The sequence below is a fragment of the Geospiza fortis genome, unplaced genomic scaffold (assembly GCF_000277835.1).
Source record: "Geospiza fortis unplaced genomic scaffold, GeoFor_1.0 scaffold41, whole genome shotgun sequence".
NCBI lineage: Eukaryota > Metazoa > Chordata > Aves > Passeriformes > Thraupidae > Geospiza > Geospiza fortis.
In genome coordinates, this window is record NW_005054299.1 from 3,141,674 (window position 1) to 3,163,644 (window position 21,971).

General features: G+C 39.4%; 1 protein-coding gene across 1 annotated transcript in view; it reads left to right on the forward strand.

Moving 5' to 3' along the window:
* LOC106631875 (spermatogenesis-associated protein 7 homolog) overlaps nucleotides 1–21,971 on the forward strand; it is a 35,245-nt gene that overhangs the window by 10,500 nt on the left and 2,774 nt on the right. The window contains 6 exon segments of the mRNA XM_014307977.2: nucleotides 8,025–8,095; nucleotides 9,379–9,881; nucleotides 9,974–10,034; nucleotides 11,183–11,247; nucleotides 11,855–11,926; nucleotides 14,280–14,337. Of these exon segments, the coding sequence (XP_014163452.1) occupies nucleotides 8,025–8,095; nucleotides 9,379–9,881; nucleotides 9,974–10,034; nucleotides 11,183–11,247; nucleotides 11,855–11,926; nucleotides 14,280–14,337 (830 nt within the window).

Genomic DNA, 21,971 nt, shown 5'->3' on the forward strand with positions numbered 1-21,971 from the left:
CTCTCAGCAGAAGGCAAACTTCCTAGAAAGAACATCTAATGAGTATGGAAAGAGGATAAGGTGTGCTGCTGAAGGCACCAGTGACAAGGTTTCAGAAGAGTGTCTCAGGGATCAAAAAGAAGAATTCATGTTCCAATGGAAATGTGAAAGTTCTGGGGCAAAAAAAAATGTTATTAGGCATTGTTTCTATCTGAACAAAGGAGAAAAGTCAATGTAATTTTGTTCGAAATCAGTGTTTTATTTATTTATACAGCTCTGAGCCTGACACATAAACTTAGCTGTGGCATCCAGAACATCCTTTAAGTTTTTCAGTTATTAGGGATTAGTAATTAAGCACTTGAACAACATTTTTTTGGACCTTGAAAGCATAATACAGCTCTAGAAATCTCTTCTAACCATCATTTCCATGTTACAATATGTTCTGCCCCAGATTCAGAAAGTCCAAGTTTGAGTCAGATCTCCTGAGGCTGATCAGCTCAGTAAGGGGAGCAGAAACCTTGGCTGATATACATATGATGCTGTCCCAAATGAGCTAGGAAAAACAAAAAAATAGGAAAAAACATTCATGAAAGATTAATCAAAGCAGCCCTAAACAGGAGATCCATAAAGGTAACCCACAACTCGTACAGGAGAATGAGCCACCCAAATTGTTAGTTAATCCTGCAGTTCTGAAAATCTCTTACCAAAGCTCAGCCCTTTGACTCCACCAAGTCCATCAATACAGGGAAGTGCAGTGGTCTAAGGCACCCTACCCTAATTCTCTTCCTATTCTCCCATTCCAGGAATGAGAGTGTGTCCACCAAGGGCTGCTCTGCTATATTTTTTTTATCCTAGATTTGCAATATCTGCTCTGCTTCCATTAGGAGAGTACTGGGTATCAGTCCAACAAAGAACACACGCCAGCATGGAGAAGCTGTGCTAGAAGTGGTCATGTCACTCCACCAAGATAAAGAATCTCCTGAAGGAAGACCCAAGATAACTCTGCCTCTCTGAGCACACTTTCAGGTGTCCACAACCTTGGTCTTAAGACAAAGACATTCCTTCTCCTCTCTGTTGAGCTGCAGTTTGATTACCAAGTCAAGGTCAACTACCAATGATTGCAAGATGAGCCTTTCAGACCACTGTATGTTTTACACAATCCCCTGGACTATTCAGAGTACAGGATATACATTTACCCAAAAGGAATTACAAGTAATATTTTATGTAAGTACATGAAGCCATGTGACTGCTTCTTGTTCACCTTTTGGGAAGTGTTGATCATATAATTGCTTCATATGCTGTGACTCATTTTTATAAATATGAAACCCAAACACACACAAAAAAAATGTGTACAGAAACATATGCTTTAGTAATTGGGAAAAGGAATAATAGCTTTCTTTAAGGGGAATTTTGTTTTTCCATGTACCAGCAGAGTATTTAAGTGGTTAGATATGGCACATACTGGTCTTTTTATAATCTGTGTTTTTCCCTCTGCATGAGACAGACATTAGTCAAAATAACAATTTCCATTCAGGTTTTAGCCAGTTGAAAATGAACTTGCTTTGTGATTTTCAAGTCCATAACAACTGTGCAAAAGAACAAGCTGTTTCTCCTAATGGTTCAAAGACATACAAAATTCTGGAATTTTCTCCACAGTTTCTGTTAACAGAGTTTACAGTTAACTATATAAACATAATTTATCCTTACAGGCGAGGAAGTTCAGTTGTCATTAATCCTGGGCAATTGAACAAATAATTTGGTAATCAGTGAAAATTAATGTGTTTATATAGGCAAACATTAATTTTCTGTCATTGCAGGTTTATGGGGTGCTGATGACCTTCTTTTTAATAAAAAGTTTGTAGTCTGTAAAAAATAAACACATATACCACCCTCACAAGAGAGCTGCAATGAAGGGATTATCAAGTGTATGACTACTGTTGTCATTCAGCTGCTATCCATGATTAAACAACTTGTCTAGTTCATAAATTCTCCTTGTCACACTGCGCATCCTACACTATGCAGGCAACTCCATTTGGGATCTGAGTTCCCTCACAGTACCACTGCACAATCCAAGATCGTCTTCTGGGAGTATCTGCCCAAAATGATGCACCAGCTGGAGCAGAGTAGATGAGTGTTATCATCCTCATTTACAGGGAACAAATTAAGACACCAGAGATTAATTAACATACCTGTGATCACTCTGGAGCTGGGAATTAAGGGATAGTTTTCCAAGTCCTACTATAGTGTTTTAATCACCAAGCCCTCCTTCCCATCAATTTCAGAGTCTGTGCTGTTGGAAGGGGTGCTTTAAAAAAGGAAGAGTGTACTGGGAGCTATTGGAGGATGTAGACAACAGGAGTCTTGTCACAACCATAGTGCACTGATTTCACCTTTTGCTGCCAAAGGAGAAAGCTGATTACTTTTTGCTTTCCTCCTGGGGAAATTCCTGTTAATGTCAACATGAGCCCTCACAGTAGTAAAAGGTGCAAAATTTGGCACATGCTTAGAAAACAACGTGGCAAAGAACAACAGGCAGTGTCACTTGGAACTGTTTTTTTGCTTTATCTGGTGTTCAGAGATGTTTTAAAGGTGTTCCTCCTCTTTAAAATTGTTGTTATCTACTCATCTGATAGCATTGCAGCATTTAAATATTGGTCAAAACAAATTATGCTGAACCAAACCTTGGGGCTTAAAAAATATCCATGTCCTATAGCTTAATGTGTCAACATAGGCTTTTTGTAAGGACAGCTAGCATAGAAAAGAGACTCTGAAATAAAATCTAAGTATTTGAGCCTCACTTACCACTGATTTCTGTGGAAGAAATGGTCTTCTTTGCACTGAAATGCCAAAATAAACAGTTCCCCCACCAGACAAACTGTTAGCAGTGCAGACCACAGCACCTGGCCCATAGGTGTGAACTTCACAAGTTACTCTCCTTCTATCCCTGTGTATTGCACTAGCCAAAATCTAATATTACATAAATTATAAATAGCAGCAAAAATTGAGAAAAAATGAGGTTTTGGAGAAGTTGATAAGTGATCTGTGATGACTGACACATATCTCTGAGTTTCACAAACATAGCAAGAATAAACTGTTGGGGTTATATATAGTCTATTTTTTCCCTAAGTCTTCTCTGCATTCATTACTATTTCTGAGAGTTGTGGGGAAAGGGTTCAGATGTCCAAACCTTGTTTATTTACATCCCACCTCTCATTAAAGTGTTCCAAAGGCTAACTTACCTTGAAATGAAGAACACATGCCTCTCCTTTAGGATGCATTTGTATTGTTTAATTTCTGTTCTGTTTATAGGTAGTCCTAAGCAGGAATAAAGTTACTTCTTAACCATCTTTTTGCACAAATAAATACATTCAGCTCCTTAAATCTGACTCTTTGGAGTGTGCTTTCCAGAGTTTGTTGTACTTAAGGATCTTTTCTGTATCCTTCCCAATTTGTAAATTTTTCTTGAGTAGTAAGGTTTTAAAGGAGGATGTTTAATTCTAGCAACAACTGTTGAGGAAGAAGTAAAGGCTTCCTGTACTTACACATGAGGTTTCCACTCCTTATGAGCAGTGGTATTACACTAATTTTGGCTCCACTGTTGCTGTGGGAAATTACAGGTAGCTGTCTAGAAGAAATTATGGATGTTTTTTTCAGTGACACTGATTCCCAGATAAGATTCTCCTTCTTTAGGTAAGAGCTTGCCTTTTCCCAGTGGAGATGTTCCATTATCCATGCTGAAAAGTATGCTGCTTACCTACATCTGAGCAATGCACATCACTTTGTTACAGTAAACCACTCCTTCATTATTCATGAGTTCTCAAACTGTAGTTATTCAAGCTTTATGAGAAATGATTTTATGTTTTCTTTCAGATAAATGAAAGAAATCATTTAATATTACAATATCAAAAGTGATCCTTGCTTTAGAAAGACCTGCTAATTACATTTTCAGATCTCCCAATTCACCATTTTGAAAACACCTGTAATTTTGTTCTGATTTCTGAGTCAAAATGCCATGCTGAACATACAGAACAAAGCCAGGGAGCTTACAGAAGCCTTTTAAACAAACACCTTTATCTCATGCAACCACAATAAAAATCTCTTTTTTTTTTTTTTTAATCTAGTTAGCATGGTTCTGTGTTTAACCTTTTTGGCTGGTGCTGCTCACATTACTTACTTCAAATGAGTCTTGTAACAGCCTTTCAGTTGTTATGCTCAGGACTGCTACTAGCCTGGAGTTCATGTACCACTTTTGCTTTTCTCTTTTCCCCACAGTCCTTTGAAACTTCCTTGTTTTTTCAAAAGTCATTAGGAATTAAACACCAGCCAACTGTTTTAAAACTCTTGGTAGGAATTAAACAAGAACTCCCACTCTTGAGTCAAGAATGAAGGCATGAGCCAAGGTGTGGATTCTATTTCTAACTATAATCACTGAGTTTTGTAACATCTGATAAACAACTTCAGGGAAGCCTCCTCTGGTTTTATATCCCATGTTCATACTTGGGCCATAATGTTCTGCCTTAGACCCAAAAATAACCTTCTATTTTAAGAGGCAACTGTGCGTGCAATCTAAGGTGTTTAACAACCCTTCTTCCTATGTAAGATAGTATCTTCCTATGTAAAATAAGCAGACCTAAAAGGCACTGGATCAAAAAAAACCCAAAAACCACTCCGATTTCTTTTATTTCCTTCAGATCAACCAATATTATCAGCTAAGCTGCTTCTACTATATCAGGTAAGTTAGTGCCCACTCATTTCGTACACAGGACTTCCACACAGCAGCAAAAGAAAGACAAGGTATTTTATCAAATGGCAAGTAACAAGAACTGCCAGGAAAACAGAGTGGGACCTAGAACATCTGATCTTCCTGTGGTTTACAGGGACCAGATTACAACCAAATCCCTTTTATTTTCTCTGTTTTTGTCACATTGACAAGTATAGATACCAGTACAAGTACCACTGAAGTTGTTCTCTAGCATTGATAAATTAATGCCTGCCACAGTAGGCAGGACAATAAATTAACAAGCAAATGAGCTTAAGAGAAAGGCTGTTGAATACATTTGCCTAAATACCTCCTGCACTGGCCACACTACATGACTCTATTCCCTGGGAAGCAGTTCAGGCAGTTCTTAAACTCTTCAGCTAAGACATGAGATCAGAAGGCAAGAGAAGGCTTATTTTTGCTTTTCTAAAAGAAAAAGAAACCCCAAGCATCATGCAAAGTTTGCATGCTATTTTCTATTTTGTTCTTGGTCATTGCTGTTTTCAAAAAGCATTTAGAGAAAGGCATAATGGGCAGGTGGTTGTTTTCTCCTACAGAGAAACTGGAGAGCAGGGCTGGAAAGTGTTTAGGCAAGACATGTCAGCAAACCAGGATCTGCTGCAGGACCCCTCAGTCAGCCTCACCTGGCTGTGGCACATACAAAACCCAGCACGTGAAACCATCAGGAAAGGGGAGGGAGAGTTGTTATGAGTCTTTCTGCCCAGGAGCTTTTGCTAATTCCTCAAAACATAAAAATATAATGCACTGGAATAGGATGTATTTGAATAGGCTTGCTGCCATGTGGCGTGTTTATAATCCGTATTTATAGTCAAAATATCAGTGAAATACTAGACAAAAGCTGTTTAAAACCTGTGGCTCTTTGACCTGGAACATTATATTTTCTTGCCCTTGGCAAGGCTTGCTGAAGGCTCAATTGTCCTGCCTCACCTGTGTCCAGACAGAAGGGAGGAGGGGCAGGGATGTCACTTTCTCCTGTGGCCTCCCAAGCCATTGGCACAGTCCTGAAAGAAACCTGGTACCCTGACTGGAGGCACTGTCGCACAGACACCACACAAGCTGCCTTGCCTGCTATTTTTCACATGACTGCAGAATGCAAAGTCTTTAATCAGAATGGGGGGGTTCCTTTGATTGAGCCCATGAAAGCAAGATAAATGAGGGTGGTGTTAATCTCTGCATGAGCACGATTGAGCAAGTACATTTTGTTATTTGTTCCAGTGAGTTGTATAATCCTGCTTCCCAGTCATCCAAATAGGATTTAGCATTGTCAACATGTTTTTCTTAATAGGATGATGCTAGGAATTCATGTCTATGCAAGACTGGAAAGCCAGATTACATGTCACAGGAGACTATATATTGGTTTTAGCTGTCAGTGAAATCTGTTTTTTTCAATGAAAATGACACAGCTTTGAGGCCATCTTAGACTGTGGGACGGTGTGCCCCATATAAGACCCCTCACAAACTTTGGAGGAACCACCCATTTAGAGAAGTATATAAGTGTTTTATTTTGTTTTTAAATAAAATTCAGCTGTTTCTTTTCCAAAATAAATAGTATTGTAAGGCTAACACCCAGTAACCCTTCTATCAGTTCAGAAATTTGCAATACTAAATACAGGTTGGGGCATCTCTCCCTTCAAAAAGAACATGTTTAGTAAATGCCGCTTTGCCAGGTTTCAGGTGTTATTCTGTGACATTATTAGTGAGCTGGCCTGCAATTACACCCCTTCAGAGGAGGAGTTGTTGATTTTCATCGGCAAAAATATTGCAACACATTGTGAGGACAAATTTTAGTCTCTAGCAATGTAAGGGGACTCTGGGCTGATCAGGAACCTGTTGTGAATTTTGACAGGAATAAGTCATTATTAATATTGACAGGATAAGTAATTATTAATCAAAGCATCATCACACTACAGAGGCCACATTTCACCAGCCCTCTTGAAGCCTTTCCAGCTCTCTAGAATTATATCTTCAAGTAGCCTCTGCAGCTGCACCCACAGGGAAGGGAACAGAACACATTTCTTTGCTGGCCTGCCTGGCAGTATTGGCATGTGCTACCGTGTGCCAGAGTTCCATAGGATGAAGAAATTCTGACAGAGCTGCATTCTCAACTCAAAAAGTCATATGCAGCTCACAGGACCTCAGTGAACCCCACTTTATCGATATTTTGTGTGATTCCCTAGTTTCAGCTAGAACTGGAGGTGGAGGAGGGTATTTTTTAAACATATCTCTACAAAAAGGAATGTGTTGTTGCCCATCACCATATACTTTCTCTCAGAGCTGTGCATGGAAGGAACAAAGCAGGTAAAAAGAGTTGAAAATTTTGGTCATACATCATTCCTCCTTGCATTGTTAAAAGTAAGATTAGAAGCTTTGCAGTATACATAAATATGCCCCTGTGAGCTTCTATAGTCTTAGTTAACTCATATCTGCTTCCAAACCCTGTATTTTCTTCTTATTATTTTATAATTCTTAATATATAATATATTACATATTAAATTCTGTAATCTGCTATATAGCAATAATGATTATAAGTGTTTTTATTTCTACACTCACTTGCATATTTTCAGGAAGATCAGAAGGTTGTGAAATCATCTAATGGTTTGGGTTGACAGGGATCTTAAAGATCATCTGGTTCCAATCCCCCTGCCATTGCCAGGGACACCCTGCATTAGATCAGGTTGCTCAGAGCCCCACCCAGCCTGGCCTTGGACACTTCAGGTTTAGGTCATCCACAGCTTCTGTGCCAGTACCAAAGGGCTGAGTCTGTTTCTGTTCATTTTGTGTGTGAGGGATTAACATTCTGCACTGCAGGACCAGTGCAGAATGAGGACTTTGTTGGGATTGCTGCCTGCACAGACCACAGTGGCAGCCTGACTTTGGTAACTCAACTCTTAGTACGTAGACTTGAATCCTTACCCAAATGTCTCAGATCTTCTGTTTGTCTCAGCTTCTGCCTAGGATAGGGGAAAGGATGCCCAGGGTGGGAAAAAAATGCTCTCTTCTCCCTCCAGTACCTCATTACTGACTTTGTGAGGGATGTAAAGGAGTCCTGGCTCACACTGATTTCAAATTCAGATGTGTGCTGATCAGAGAAGCAGCAAGAGCCAACTGTAAAAGGTAAAATGATTGCCTTCTCTGATTGCTGCTTGGAGGAGGAGACAGAATAGTCTTTAATGGCCAAAAATAATAATGAAGAGTGATACTCTATGACCTAGCTGATCGTTGACTTAATGGGAACAGACTGTATTTTTCATATTTACATGTACAGACAAGGATCTTGTATGTGATCTTCCTGCCTCACTAGTCAAGTGCAGAAGTATTTCTCCAAACCAGCAGAAGGTATGTGATGTTCTGACCACATAAGACCTGTCACAGAGGTGGCATTGAGCCACATGAAAAGCCCATTTTCCCCTGAGTTAGCTGTGCTCTGTGGTGTGGGGAGTGCCTGTAGCACAGCAGTTACATGCAGGTTTGTTCAGTGTGGCTTTTTATAGTCTAGTCAAGCAGAGATAATATTTGGCTCTCAGTTTTGCCACATGGCACCTGTCCTCCCACTGAATTGTTTCTGTCCCTACATGGTCTGCAGTGACAGGTATCCATGTTATGGCTGTGTGTGTGTGACTAAAATGTGTTCAAGAGAACACAGGTTTTTTTCAAGAGAATGATATTCCAATATATTTCTGTGTATTCCCACACTTTGTGTTGTTTTACAGTATTCCCTGAATTTTAGAACATTAGTTGTTGGTAAAACCAAGACCCTAAAATAATTAATCCTATTTCTGTATATTCTGCCAGAGACCAGAAACTGGACAACCCCATATTAATGTGAGTAGACTTCTTTTTCACCAAATTCTGCCAGTGGACCTCATCTCAACAAATTCTTGCAAAACATTCCATCCTACCATAGTCCAGTGTCTCTCTCAGGTAGAAATTCCTCAGCAGACTATATTTAGGTTTTAAGACTTTCTATAATTTCAGAATCATAGAGAGTTTACCGTTAGATTTCCAATGATATTTTTTACAAACATCATCCAGTTCACACATTTTGTAAAATCTTTCTCCCAGTGAGATGAATAGCAATAGATCACAATTTCACCTGGGGTATTTGTGAGGAAAGCAGTGGCTCTGTTTGACTTCAAACTCATGAGATGATGCCGTGCTCACACCTGCACAGGCACACAAGGAGGGAGAACAGAAGATACCATTGAAGGAGAGAGACTGCCATTGAGTCATCAATTCCACAGGCAATAATACACAATGCCCAAGGAAGAAAAAATCTCCTGTTCTCCTTCTGTCAGCCCTGGCAAGGAAAATGGGATTTCTTTAACTTCCCAAGACTACTTGTTATTAGAAACCTCAGCTTAGTAAAGAGAAGGAAGGGAAAGGAAACTGGGTAAAGGACTGGTAAATTAGCTCAAGCACAGTGGCAAGATGGCTTTACTGACTAACCATCAACTGTGGTTCCCAGAACTGATGAAGTCAGATACACTTCTTAAAACCAATTGAGCCAGTTTGAAAACAGTTTCTTAAAATTTTTTCCTGTGTGAGCTACTTTGTTGGAAATAGTGTCTGTTGCAAATTCTTGTGTAATTTTTCTTTCAGTTTTGTTCTTTAACTTTCAGACCAACGAGGCACTGTTGGAAAATGGTTACCCCCTGTCTGGTCAGAGCAACTATCCCAGGACAAAGAGAGAGCAGCCCCTCTCTGTATCACGTCAGAAGTTCACTTCAAGGACTCTGAGGCCGGCTCCTGCTGCAAGGAAGCCTGTCCCAAACACTGCTCTGTGTGCTTTGTCTCACACACCAGTTCGCAGTCCTAGTGCCCACAGATCATGTCCTTCACCCCTCCTGCAGCCTCCCATGCCTTTGGGCAGTCACAACAGGAGGAAGGCATTTCAAAACTCTGTTCATGCAGCCTACTCTGGGGACCTCCTTGACAAACATGCAAATTACTTTACAGAAAAGAAGCAATGTTTTACCCCTTGGATCTTGAAGACATCACATCAACCTTTTCTTGAAAAATATAGGTATTATAATCCTCCTTCCAGAAAAAGGAGCTCCTCCCCGGGCAGACCATCAATTAAATCAGCAGGCATCAACAGCAAAGAGAGAGAAGGCTTATACAGGTGCTGACATCAATGCTAAAACTTACACAATTTTGGTTTCAAACACATTATTTGAATCATAACTGTTTCTCACTGTGCTTTTAATCTTTCAGATTTTTAGAGGATGCACATATGAGACCATATTCTGCTCACTTTCCTCAGCAGCCAGTTGAGGTTAGTGTACCCAGTTAGTTACAAAGAAAAAAGGGCAGAAAACACTACTCATACACAAAAGCTGTCCTGGTTATGAGGAAATGAAATGGATAATGGAGTCAGTGGCTTTGGGGAATCTTTGTTAAGAGCAAGACCAAAATGTTCAACTATCTTATGAGAACTGACTAAGGTAATTGAGAAATCCAGCATGCAGGGGCAGATAGGGCCAACAGGCATCTGTGAATAAAACAGGGGCAGCTAAAGTAACTGGTCTCTCTGAGAAACACAAATGAGACACTGTGATGTGGAAAACAGTGTATCCCAACACAAATCTGCTCTTCTGAGAGCAGAGTTCTTTCCTACTTGACTGAACTCTTGCTTTTCGGTTGGTTTACAGCCTTTCATTCCATCCAAATAATAACTTGGAGCCCAGAAATGTCCAGACAAAGTGCTATTCACTCTGACTACAGTCACATGTCATGCAAGATTTTGTCTGGAAGTTGCACTCCATTAGTCATCTGGATTTTCAAGATGAATGGTGAATTGATTTGGGAAATTTTAGTGCACTTAAAAATAAGGGTTGTTTAACAATAGCCAAAGCCATGCATAATAGAGGAGTTTTGTATAATTCCTTGGCCCACATGCCCCTTTACAGCAGCCATGGTGAATTTCTACACAGCTTGATAGTACTATTTCAGTCCTTGTTCCAACCACCAAAACTTCCCATAACAATGTGAGCTGGAGAAACTCCTACTTTCATTTGATGAGCTGATCTGATTTTCTATGTCCTCTTTCAAAAACACAAATGTATTTTGCACATCCTTCTAAATAAAATGCTGTTGCATTCATATGGAATATGTAAAGATTTTCAATTTTGACAGAAATTCTGATTTTCTTTATATTTGCTTCCTTTCTCTCAGGTTATACAGGCTGATTTCCATTTCTGCTAACATGAACGTACCCAATAATAATACTTGTTCATTATTTCCATGAGTGATTGACACCCAAGACATTTATTTCACACAAGCTGGAATGTGATATAGTTGTGATTTTGATATGTTGTGGAATCAGATTATTTCCCCTGGTACTCTGAATGGAAAGAAATCATGATAATACAAAGATAATCAAACAAATTATTTACTTTTTTCTCCTTTTCATTTTTGTGGCAGAACCATGAACTGTGGAGTCATGATTCAGAAATGCCACTTTCTCCAGGATTACAACTTGAAGAAGTGTAAGTCAAATGTTTGTTTGTCCCTTTTAACTATTTCTAAGCTTCATATCAAAATATTAAAGTAGAAATCTAGTGGAAAATAGAAAACATGACACAAGAGCCTATTACCAATGGCTGTATGCAGAGAGTAGAGGGATTCTATTGGAAATAAAGGATTCAGCTACTTGTTTGGGAAATGTGGGATCAGAAAGTTCAAAGAGCTTTTCTGGGTCATGCTCTTACTGCATTAGTCTTAACATATTTAGCTTGCCTTTTACTGTAGGCAAGCTAAATATGTTAAGACTAATAAATAAAAAATACTATAATTATCTTCTGGTACCTTCATTCACTGGAACTATTTTTAACAGATTATTCACAAAAGACATAGATCTTTTAGATTAATCAAATTAACGGATTAGAGTATTTTGGGAGTTGATCAACAGAATTGTCAAAATCAGTAATTTTAAAACTTATAAGACTGATTAGTAAAAAATTAAGACTAGTAAAAAGATTAAGCACTTTTGTTTAATTATTCTAAAACCACTGCCTCTTTAGTTGGTATTGTAAAACCTTGTTTGTATTCTGTCTATGTTAAAGAAAGCCACTGACAATTTGTGTGTTTATATAGAGAAGAAGAGTACCTTTGTTTTCTCTGGGATCTTACAAATGACATTTTGATTGGAAGTTGTTACCAAAAAGAGTAAGTGCTTTGACTTTAATATTTAATTCTTTGAGAAACAAAATTTTGACAAATCAGTGTAAAGGACTGGTGGTTTTAATGACAGCAAAGTGTAACTCTGATTCAGTTTAATTGGATACTTTTGTGAATGCACTGCATGGGAGTCATGATCTAAATTGAGTAGCTGAACAGAAAATACTCTCAGCCAGCCTCATATTTCCCACTGACTTCCAGCAGAGACATGGAAATATCATATTTGCTAACCTTGCTCTCCATCTCATTCCTTTATACAGGATGGTGGTGGATTTTATTGCTACAACTGTCTCATTCCAGCTCCCAGCCGAGCTTGAACTAGCAACCCATGGAGTCTTCTCTAGCAAAGTTCATCAGAGCAAGAGTCTGTGTTTAGAATTCTTCCTCCCTCCTATCAAAGCAAAATAAATAAATGCAGTGATTGCTTTCTTTAGGATATGTGCAGTCTCAAGATAATGATGCACACAAATGTTAAAGCCAAACACACCCCATGCTGCTGGTGTCTAAATGCAGCAACTTTTTCTGGGCTCATGTTCTATACATTCTGAGAGTAAATCAACACATTTTTAATATTTAGAGAACTGTGATAAACCACAGAGGCCTTTATAGCCCTGCTAAAAGTGACAAAACTGGGTGCCCCTTTCTTAAGCAAATTCTTCCCTGCATCTGAACTGGAAGAAACTCCTCCTTTGATAGAGGATTTAATCTCAATGTTTAAGATTTTAAGTGCTTGATGCTAGAGAGGTGTCAACCCCCCCAAATCAATCCACCTCAGCCTGACACCAAGGTATTTCTTTTTCAATTTAGAGAATTTGAGTTAAAATTCTTAAGCCCCTTAGAAAAAAAAAAAAGAAAGTGGCCAATGACACAAGTTGTTAGTTTGTTTTCTGAGTAATCAGTTAAAGGTAGGAGTTCCCCTCCTTCCTTCTAGGTATTTTAGTTTTCAGACAAACATAAGGCCCAAATTAGAAGTGAAGTTTCTGGATTCACTGGGAGGAACACTAGCAGATTTGAAAAGGTCACAAAGCATGAGGCCAGCCCATAGATGCAGTAAAAAAGTTAAGGGTCTGTGTGTTTGTATCCCTGCTCAGGCCTGCAGAGTGAGAGGACTACTCTGCTGGCTTTAGAGGGAGGTGGTTTAGATGCTGTGTACTGCTCCCTCAAAAATAAAGTTTAATAAAAATATGTGAAAAATCATCCATTGCTGTTCTCAGGTTGTCTCTAACAACAGAACTTACTTGCTCTGTAGAATAAAAGTGAACAATCAATAATATCCTTTCATTTTAAAGCACAAGATGAATTTCTAAATAGGTTTTATGTCTAAGAAAGAGACAAAACTAGTGGCCTTAGCTACCCTGCAGGATTAATATTATAGACACATTTTAAAGTTTCCATTTATTTAGGCCAGTATTCTACAGATAAATCATGAATGCCTTCTCAATTCTAATATACAGTATAAACCAAACCAGCTCTGCTGAGCCCTCCAGCTCATTGCAGACATTGCTGAAAATGCTACCATTGGGTTAGATCTAATTATGATTGCAGAACCTGGAGACCTAATTTCCCTAGTTAGATAGGTCTTTATTTTTACCAATTCACACATCTTTTGCTCATAGCTGATCATGGCTCTAAAAAAGTTATTGAGAGAACTTTCTGAAGACATCTCCCTTTCCCTAGTACACCTATTAAACAAACTATGAGCATGAAAGTCCAACCTTCAGTGACTCCCTAAGAACTTACTGAAAAAGAGACCCAAGAACAAACAGATCATGCAAATGACCTTCAGAGTCTAAAAAGTGGTGGCTAGAGGCAGTTCCAAAGCCCTCTTTGAGTAGCACCATATAATGAGCAAAGGAACAAGAGCTATAAATGAATCTAGGAGGCTGCTTGCAGGAGTGCCCAGCACCCCAGTACCCCCAGCATTCTCACTCAGTCAGTGTGGTGGGACAGAACTTGGCAGCAGCAAGAGAGACTTAGGGCCCACCAAAACACAGAGGGGGACTACTACATTGTGATGGGGAGCACCAGTACTCCTATATTTTTTATTAAAAGTAGAAGAAGAAATTAGAATTATATACACAAAAGTGTTTCCCTAACATAGTTCCTGCCAAACAGCATGCACTTGGAATGACAATATCCAACAACCTTAAAATGTTTAAGATTTTAGTTTTCAAATACGCTTACAGGCAGATGGGGAGGGGATGGAGCAAAAGTGGAAGGTTGGGATGTATTTTAAGTGATCTGAAAAACAGGCTGAGTAGTTATTTTTCATTTTGAAAGTATATGGACCTTGAACAGTTGAGGTTTTTTGCACTGATGTTCCTTTTTATTTTTTTTTAAGGGCATAAGAAGATGTATTTCAAATGCACATTAAAAGTAAGAGGCATAACCTTGATAAGGTGAGCAAAAAAAATCTAATATTAAATATTCTGTCATCTCCAGTAGAAATGCTGTACATCAATGCCGAGCAACAATTTATGGCAGATCAACTACCATGCAATTTTAATAAAAAGCAAGGAGAAATTCCCCCTACCAAAGCAGAAGTAAGGGTGTTTTCCATGAAGGGCTAGTAAAGAGAGATTTTTCTGTACATTTTTGTGTATTGCTCTAATAATGTTTCTGAAAGATAGAGAATGTAGTTAGCATGCAGAATGGCTTTAATTGCATAAAAACTGTTCACAAAGAACATTTGCTGCTGCACTTTTTTGCTGTGACTGCTATTTTCTGAAGTAGACCAGCAAAACAGGCTTGGAGGCTGTGACTAGATCCAGTAAGAAGACTGCAATTTAATAGCTTGAGTTTAGGAGTTTGGTCACCAGAACAAAATGTAAAATTCTGAGTCCAACATTAAGGCTCCACAGGTGGTGCCTGATGAGAATTATACACCTCAAAATGCTTGTCTGGACATCTCCCACACTGAGAGGGAAGAGGCCTGTGGAGAAAAAAAAAATGCCTGGCACAAATACACAGCCACAGTCCTATCTCTCCTGTCTGCAAGTGTGGCTCCTTATCTAGGATGAACAAAAGCACATTTTCCTGCGTTAATCCAGGGTTTAGAGTCCTCTCCTAAGAGCAGAGCTTGTAACTGCCCTTTGAAAAAATTGGAAAGAAGACACTGTTTTCCTTTTAAAAGTCATTCTCAGAGAAAGTGGCATTAGTGGCATTGCCATTGTCTTTGCTGTTACCTCAGTTTGGTTGAAGCACTTGCCCATGAAATGGGGATGGCAGACTCCAAAGGCTGAGAAGACCCAAATCCAACACCTCAACTGGGCTTTTGAACTAATTCCTCTAGGTTAAACTGTAGGAGCAAACTGGGGGACACAAGCACTGCCAACTGAGGCTGCAGCACTGATTTAAAAGGCACTAGGTTTTTCTGCTTCCCAATAATTGATAATGTAAATTCCTTCTTCTTTACAGACTCTGAATTAAAGGGTAAAAAAGTGATAAAAACACATTCCCAAGGGCCTACTGCAGAACTGTGGATTCCACAGAGGGTGCAGAAGTTCATTCACAGCCTTCCTTGCATTGCCTGCTAATTGGAGGGGCCCTGCCCAGTGCACAGGGCTTGGGGCATGGGGCTTTTTCATCCTGTGCTTCTCCCATCTCCCACAGGGACTGAGCCTGCTAATTCCAGCCTTGAGAGGGATCTGATGCTTGAGTTCCTCTCTAGATCTTACTTTAAAGGCCTCTGCATAAAAAGACATTTCATTGGGTCAGATGATCCAAAGGTTTTATGATTAAGGACTCAGAGATTGCATTCTAAAGCTTATAGTGCTGCAGCACAGTCAGGTGGGAACTTCTCTGAGAAACCGTCAGAGACTGGCTTTTAAACAAGCTACCCTGACTTATTTTTTCTGCAAATTTTTAACCATTTAGAATTATAGTTCCTTCAACACTAGGCATATGGGAGTTGCACACGATTTGCACATTGGATAAACAAAAATCAAAGGAATTATAAAATAATTAGAATGCAGAATGTTATTTTGTCTTTTAAAGTGCTACAGTTAGGGGAGAGGTGGTGTTTTGGTAACTGTTTAGTTGCTGGACTGACAGGCAGTAGGTAGAAAAAGTGTTTAGGGAATTATCTGAGTTGAAATTAGTGAAATTTAACTTGGTTTTGTGGGAAAAAACTCAGCAGCTGCACCTCAATTTGAGATGATATGTATTTTACATCTGACTAGAGGATGCTGAGCATATTTGTAAGGTCAGCTGTTGCCTTAGAGATAGAGCTGAGAAACCTTTAATAGGAAATTGAAGGTACATGATTGCTTCCAGAAGGATGAGTTTGTAAGCAGTGGCAGATTTCCACTATGTCCCACTGCAACATGTTTGGTATCTAGGAACACATTGTTCTGCACCTGAGCTGAGCAGGTGCCTTCCCCTTCAAAAATACTGACTAAAAATTTTAAACAAACTCAGAAAAGAGGAATAAAATTGGCCAAGAACAGATGTAAAGATTATTTTTATTCAAATATTTGCATGTTTAGCTATGCATCAATGAAAGGAAAAAGAACCAAGCTACCTCTGTATAACAGAGGAACACAGCACACACAGGAGAAAGAAGTGTTCTTTGGAAAGGTTAAATAAGAAACATAAGCATAACTTACACCAGGAGAAGCCTGTGAGCAGAGACATTTATTAGACCAGGCACAGTTCCCACAGGAAAAGTAATGGAAGCTGAATCACTTTGAGGCTTTTAAAAGTGAAGTAGCCAGTGGATGGAAATAAATTTCATAGTGAGTGGACTTTTGTCCTGCAAAAATTTGTTTTTCTCTTTTATTTTGTTGTCTTCAAACCAAACTCTTTTTATTTCCTATCACTCCTTTCTGGACCCGACAGACAAAATAAGAAGATGGAAACACATATCAAGGTCTTTGCAATGGCTTTTTTTTTTTACCCACATTGGATGACTCCCAAATTGTTATTTGGGTACTTCCTTCACTGGGCTCTGCTCTTCTGTGTACTTGCTATCCAAAACCAACACTCTCCTCTCCAAGTTCCTGCTGGCATTTGCTCCAGCACAGTGTCTGAGATCTGTTCCCTGAAACAACCTCCACTTTGGTCTGCTGCCTGCTAAACATCATGAGGGTGATTAAACCCACCCAGACATGTTGCCTGACCCACCATCCACGTTTCTCCACACACCACGTCCAAGCAATCCTCACCACTTGCTAGGGAATTAATTCCTCTAGTACCTGAAGCCTCTTCTCCAGCTTTCAGAGAGTAGCACCATTGCTTTTCCAGGGAAATGGTCACACACTCAATGGGATGTTACATGGGGACTGAGGGAAAGAAGAATGCAATTAGTTGCCTAATTCAATTAGGAAACCAAGATAGATAACTTTTTTTGCTTTAGAACATGCAGTCTCAAACAGCATGCCCAGGAGAAAGCATGCACCAATCCTTCCAGCAAAATTTTTTTCTGCTGTTCACACTGTTTCAATGCCACTGCATTCAGTGGTCTGCTTAGAAGTCTTCAGCTGAAGGCTCTTTTCACCTGGCAAGCTCTGGATATTCAAACGTTCTTTTATGATCATGACAATTTTTTTTTTCTACCACACAAATTAAGAAACTGAAGGGTTTTTCCACAAATTTTCACAGAGGAAACAGGTTCCCCCATTTTCTGTAGTAATGAAATGGTCTCCACACAAGAAAGCTTGTAAAAATTGTCTAGCCACTTGAATTGCTCAAATCCACCATCAGTTTTATACCTTTAGAAGTGCAAGGATGACATATCTGCTGCAGAACCTGATCCATACTCAGATACATTTCGAGAAGCTATCAGTTTCATAAAAAATATTTCCTTGAAAAGAAAAGAAATGCTGGTCCTTTCTAAGAGGTACAAGTAAAAGGGTAGCACTTATAATCCAGGACAGTGGAAAACGTATCTCCTGGGCTTGAAACAGCCACTGAGAAGGGTCTGCAAGTGCATCATTTCAGGAAATTGATGGGAAACTAACACAGCACCGGCAGGAGTGAGGGATCCAGTGCCCATCAGTCTTCCAATGAGCAAACTGTTCCAAGTAAGTTATTTCTGGGAATTTTATCATATAAAACCAAAAGCTTCTGAAGACACAAAGTAATATCTTACACTTGTTTTATGCCTTTGCTTTTAGGAGGATCATAAAGTGCTCATTTTCAAAAAAATACAGTGTAATGACACCAAAAGTTTTATCTCAGGTGAAGGGAAGATGGAAGACATCTGATAAATGGCACCCTGCAGTGTTACCAAACATTTCAGGACAGGAACCTAGAACAGCAGAGGCAGTTGAACATCACAGTGGTGTGGAAACTGAAAAGCCACTTTATTCAACCAAATGAAATAATTTCCTTTGATTACTATGCAAGTCTGGCCTCGCTGATAAGACCTGGCAGAAAGTGTCATAGGGTCTTTCACAGCCATTAGTGGAAAGGTCTATTTTTACGTTTCTAAGGGAGAAAACCCCGTCTTTTTTGATGTACCACACCTCAGCACTATCTTGAGTCACACTGAAGCAGACACAGGAGAAAGCAACCTCTGCTTAATCCCTGGCACTATCCCCTACATGTCCTTGGCCCTTCCCTTCTCAGAGTGCCATTCCTTTCCTACTTAGCCCATGTGCCTCCTGGGATTGCCTAAGGAGGAGACACATCACTAACGACTGTGGTTCGGGATGCTAATGCAATAATTAGCGGCTTAATCATCAAAGTGAATAAGCAACTTGCAAACAGTCCCTTTCAGCCCTGTGCACTGTTACCATTTAAATACAGCATTTTGTAATGGACCATAATTAGATACTGCACATGGGAAAGTTTTAAAAGTAACCCAGTAAAAATGAAAATGACTGCTCTGAGATGAGCACAGGACCCAAGTTTGTTCTTCTCACAACAGAAAATGTCAGTCAGCTGGTATGTGGAAACTTTCTTCCAAACCAGCACTGACCCAGTGGCCCCACCACAAGCAGAAAGGGAAATGTCCTGTGAAACAAGTTGTCTTACCCATGCGACTTAAAGTAGGAATATTCTATCTTGGAAAAATTTTAGAAATTCCAGCATAAATAGTTAAATTTCAATTTCTTCAATTTCTTCTGAAGTTTCAACTGGATGTACTAATTTCACTGCCTGCTCTGGCCATTTATACAGCAGAGCTCATCCCAAGTGCACATTCAGTGGTGTGCCTGCAGGGGCAAACACCCATTTCTTCAAGTTTCCTATGTAAACCAGAGTTTCCAAACATGAAGACAACTGGAAAACGGGACAAGTGCCACCCAGACATGATCCATCTCACTGTCAGAGGACACGTGTGTGGTAGATTCTTCACACCTGCATTGGTTACTTTGGCCACTGAAACCAAGCCTAACCCAGACCATTATTTAGTTATAGGTCACCAAGCTTTAAAATGGGAGGGGAAACTTTCATAGGTAAAACACACTTTTGTAAAACTAACACTCACCTAGTTAAACACAGGATCCAATCAGCTAGCTTAGCACTGTGCAGGCCTGGCCACAAATTCTCACACTCCCTGGCCTTCCATAGCCTTGGCTGTTATACTGGATTTTTTCCTTTTGTTGAAGGTTCACTTCAGCAGTCAAGTCAGCAAAACAGAACACAGAAGATATAAAATTACCTTATAATATTTACAAGGAGCAGCCTTGCAGATAGGTTTGAAGAACTTTTATAATCATTCAGCAATTTTTGTGAGAATTTCTTTAGAGTCAGGGAAGAGGTTTTAAAGTTGCTCTTTTCACTTTCTTGGGTATTTCTTGATGTCGATCATAATATATTAAGGGCATAAACTTCTCAATAGAAAAAAATGCTGGATACTGCAAATCTCATCAGTTTGACAAAGCATGTGCATGAAAAAATCCACTGGATCCCTATCACAAGGAGTTTGCTCCATATTTTCTGAACACTAATATTCCAAGCTACAAAAGTGACTTCTTTTGAAGCACTGGGTGTTTTGTGTTTCCAGCTCATGGAGTGTCCATTATCTTTAACATGTTTCAACAGAACAAGTAATTTTCTCTTAAAGTGGTCAAGATTGAATGCTTGTTGTAATGACCTTCAAATTGAACCAGAGTTTTAAAATTTTCCCAGTAATCTCCTCAGAGTCTGCCCATTTTTTCCCTTTCTGTTTGACAGCTTCCAGTCTCCATTTTATGCCATGAATACCCACAGGTCTTCCTCTGCAGAACAAAGAGGCTATCATGATTATCATCTCTTAATAAAGCAAAGTTCAGTGAGGGTGCTCCAGGAATCCTAATTGATTAAACTGTAATCCATTTTCCCCTTGATTCATTCTGACAGTGATATTAATAATTTTCTCAATCTTGAGCAAGTCAAACCACACTGGTCAGATGCTCTCAGTCCATTCTACAATAATTTGCCATTCTGAATCCACTCTTGTACTTTCCAAGGTAGGTGAACTGTTTGCTTGCTTACTTGCCACCTGCAATCCAGTCTGCTGACTGCACATTTCAGCACCATTTTCCCTTCTCCCAGTAGGATTATACTGATCACTGATGGTTTTTAATTCCAATAGTCTTGGTTCTTTGTAAGGCTGAAATAGAGAAATACATGAGGCCACAACAAAATATGAAAAAGCAGCTGTTTTTGCTCCAATGAATTCTGGATGTTTAAGCTGATGTCTCACCTATGAGGAGCCTGAGCATATGGTAGGCATAACCTTGGGCTACATGCAATCCCAAGATATGATGTAGCAATCTTCCACATTATTCCCACACAGAAAAGGTTAATTTGCTGCTGCTTTATGCTGTGTGTTCCATGGAACACTATTCCATGGAGTTTATTGTAGGCAGGCACTTCCCATAGAACATGCTCCACCAAAAGAAGTAAGTTAATTTACTCTTAGAGGTAAGAGCCAAGTGCTTTCCAGCAGTTACCTGCTCTGTAGGTGCCTAAGGCAGCCCTGTAAAGGCACAGAAATACCACATGATGCTCAAGCACTGCTCGTGCTGCAACAGCTGTGACCTGGAAAAGAGGTTCTTGTTTCTAGCCTTTTCTGGTATTTAATGTAGATGGAAAATGCATCTTTCAGAATGGGATTTTCCAGGAGAATTTAGCTAAAAGATAGATAATCTAGCAAAATGGAAGATAACTACAAAATTCCTTGCAAATGGAAGACAAAGTCTCTGGGACTCGAGTGAGCTAGAGGAAATAAATGAATGAGGTAGTGGGGACAGAAGTGAAACACCTACTTAACTGAAACCTCATTTCAGTAGTTTTCTCCAGTTAATTAAGTATTGAGGAAAATGGATGCAGAAAGTACATTTTAAAGCAATCAAGTACTGCCAGAAATCAAGCCAGCAATTTGAAAAGAGAACAACACTGCTCTCTGGCATCTGACAAAATAAGATATTTGACAGGGAACAATATGTGCAGTACTGGTTAATTGGGAGGCGAGGAGAAGAATAATCATAGCTGCATTACTGAATTTATAGAAGTGTCTCCAGTGTACCACAGGGACGATGTGAATTTGTGGAATCCTCCTGCCTGCTACAGCAAGCCAGCAATCACTTACATACCCATCAACATTTTTTTCAATGTACCCTAGACAGCAATGCAGAAATAGCAACTGTGGTGGCTGAGCCCAGGAGAATTGCCTTTAAAATGACTGTAAAATCCCCCACTTTCCTCTATTGATGAAGAGATATTGGATAAGAAACAAGTGGGGAAGAATTAACACTTGGTCTCCTATGCTAAAGCTCATCAGAGCAGGGGACAACCCTTTCCCAGTTATCTGAGTATGGAATATGGCTATTCCAGCATCAGTTCTACAACAGGTTAGGTTGACTGTGTGTTTTTGCAAAGCATCATCTTTGGAGCAAAGACAAGACCTTAATTTCCCTCTCTTTTACTTCTGAGCTGTAGCCCAACACCATATGGGAACTCAACCCATAAACTCAGCAACATTTTGGAAGTTCTGGCAGCACATTCAAGGCTGTATTATCTTCCCTGCAGCTGGTTCACTCACCTTCCATTTTTAACATGTCATTTTAAGCACATTAAAATGATGCTTTCAACACAAGAGTGC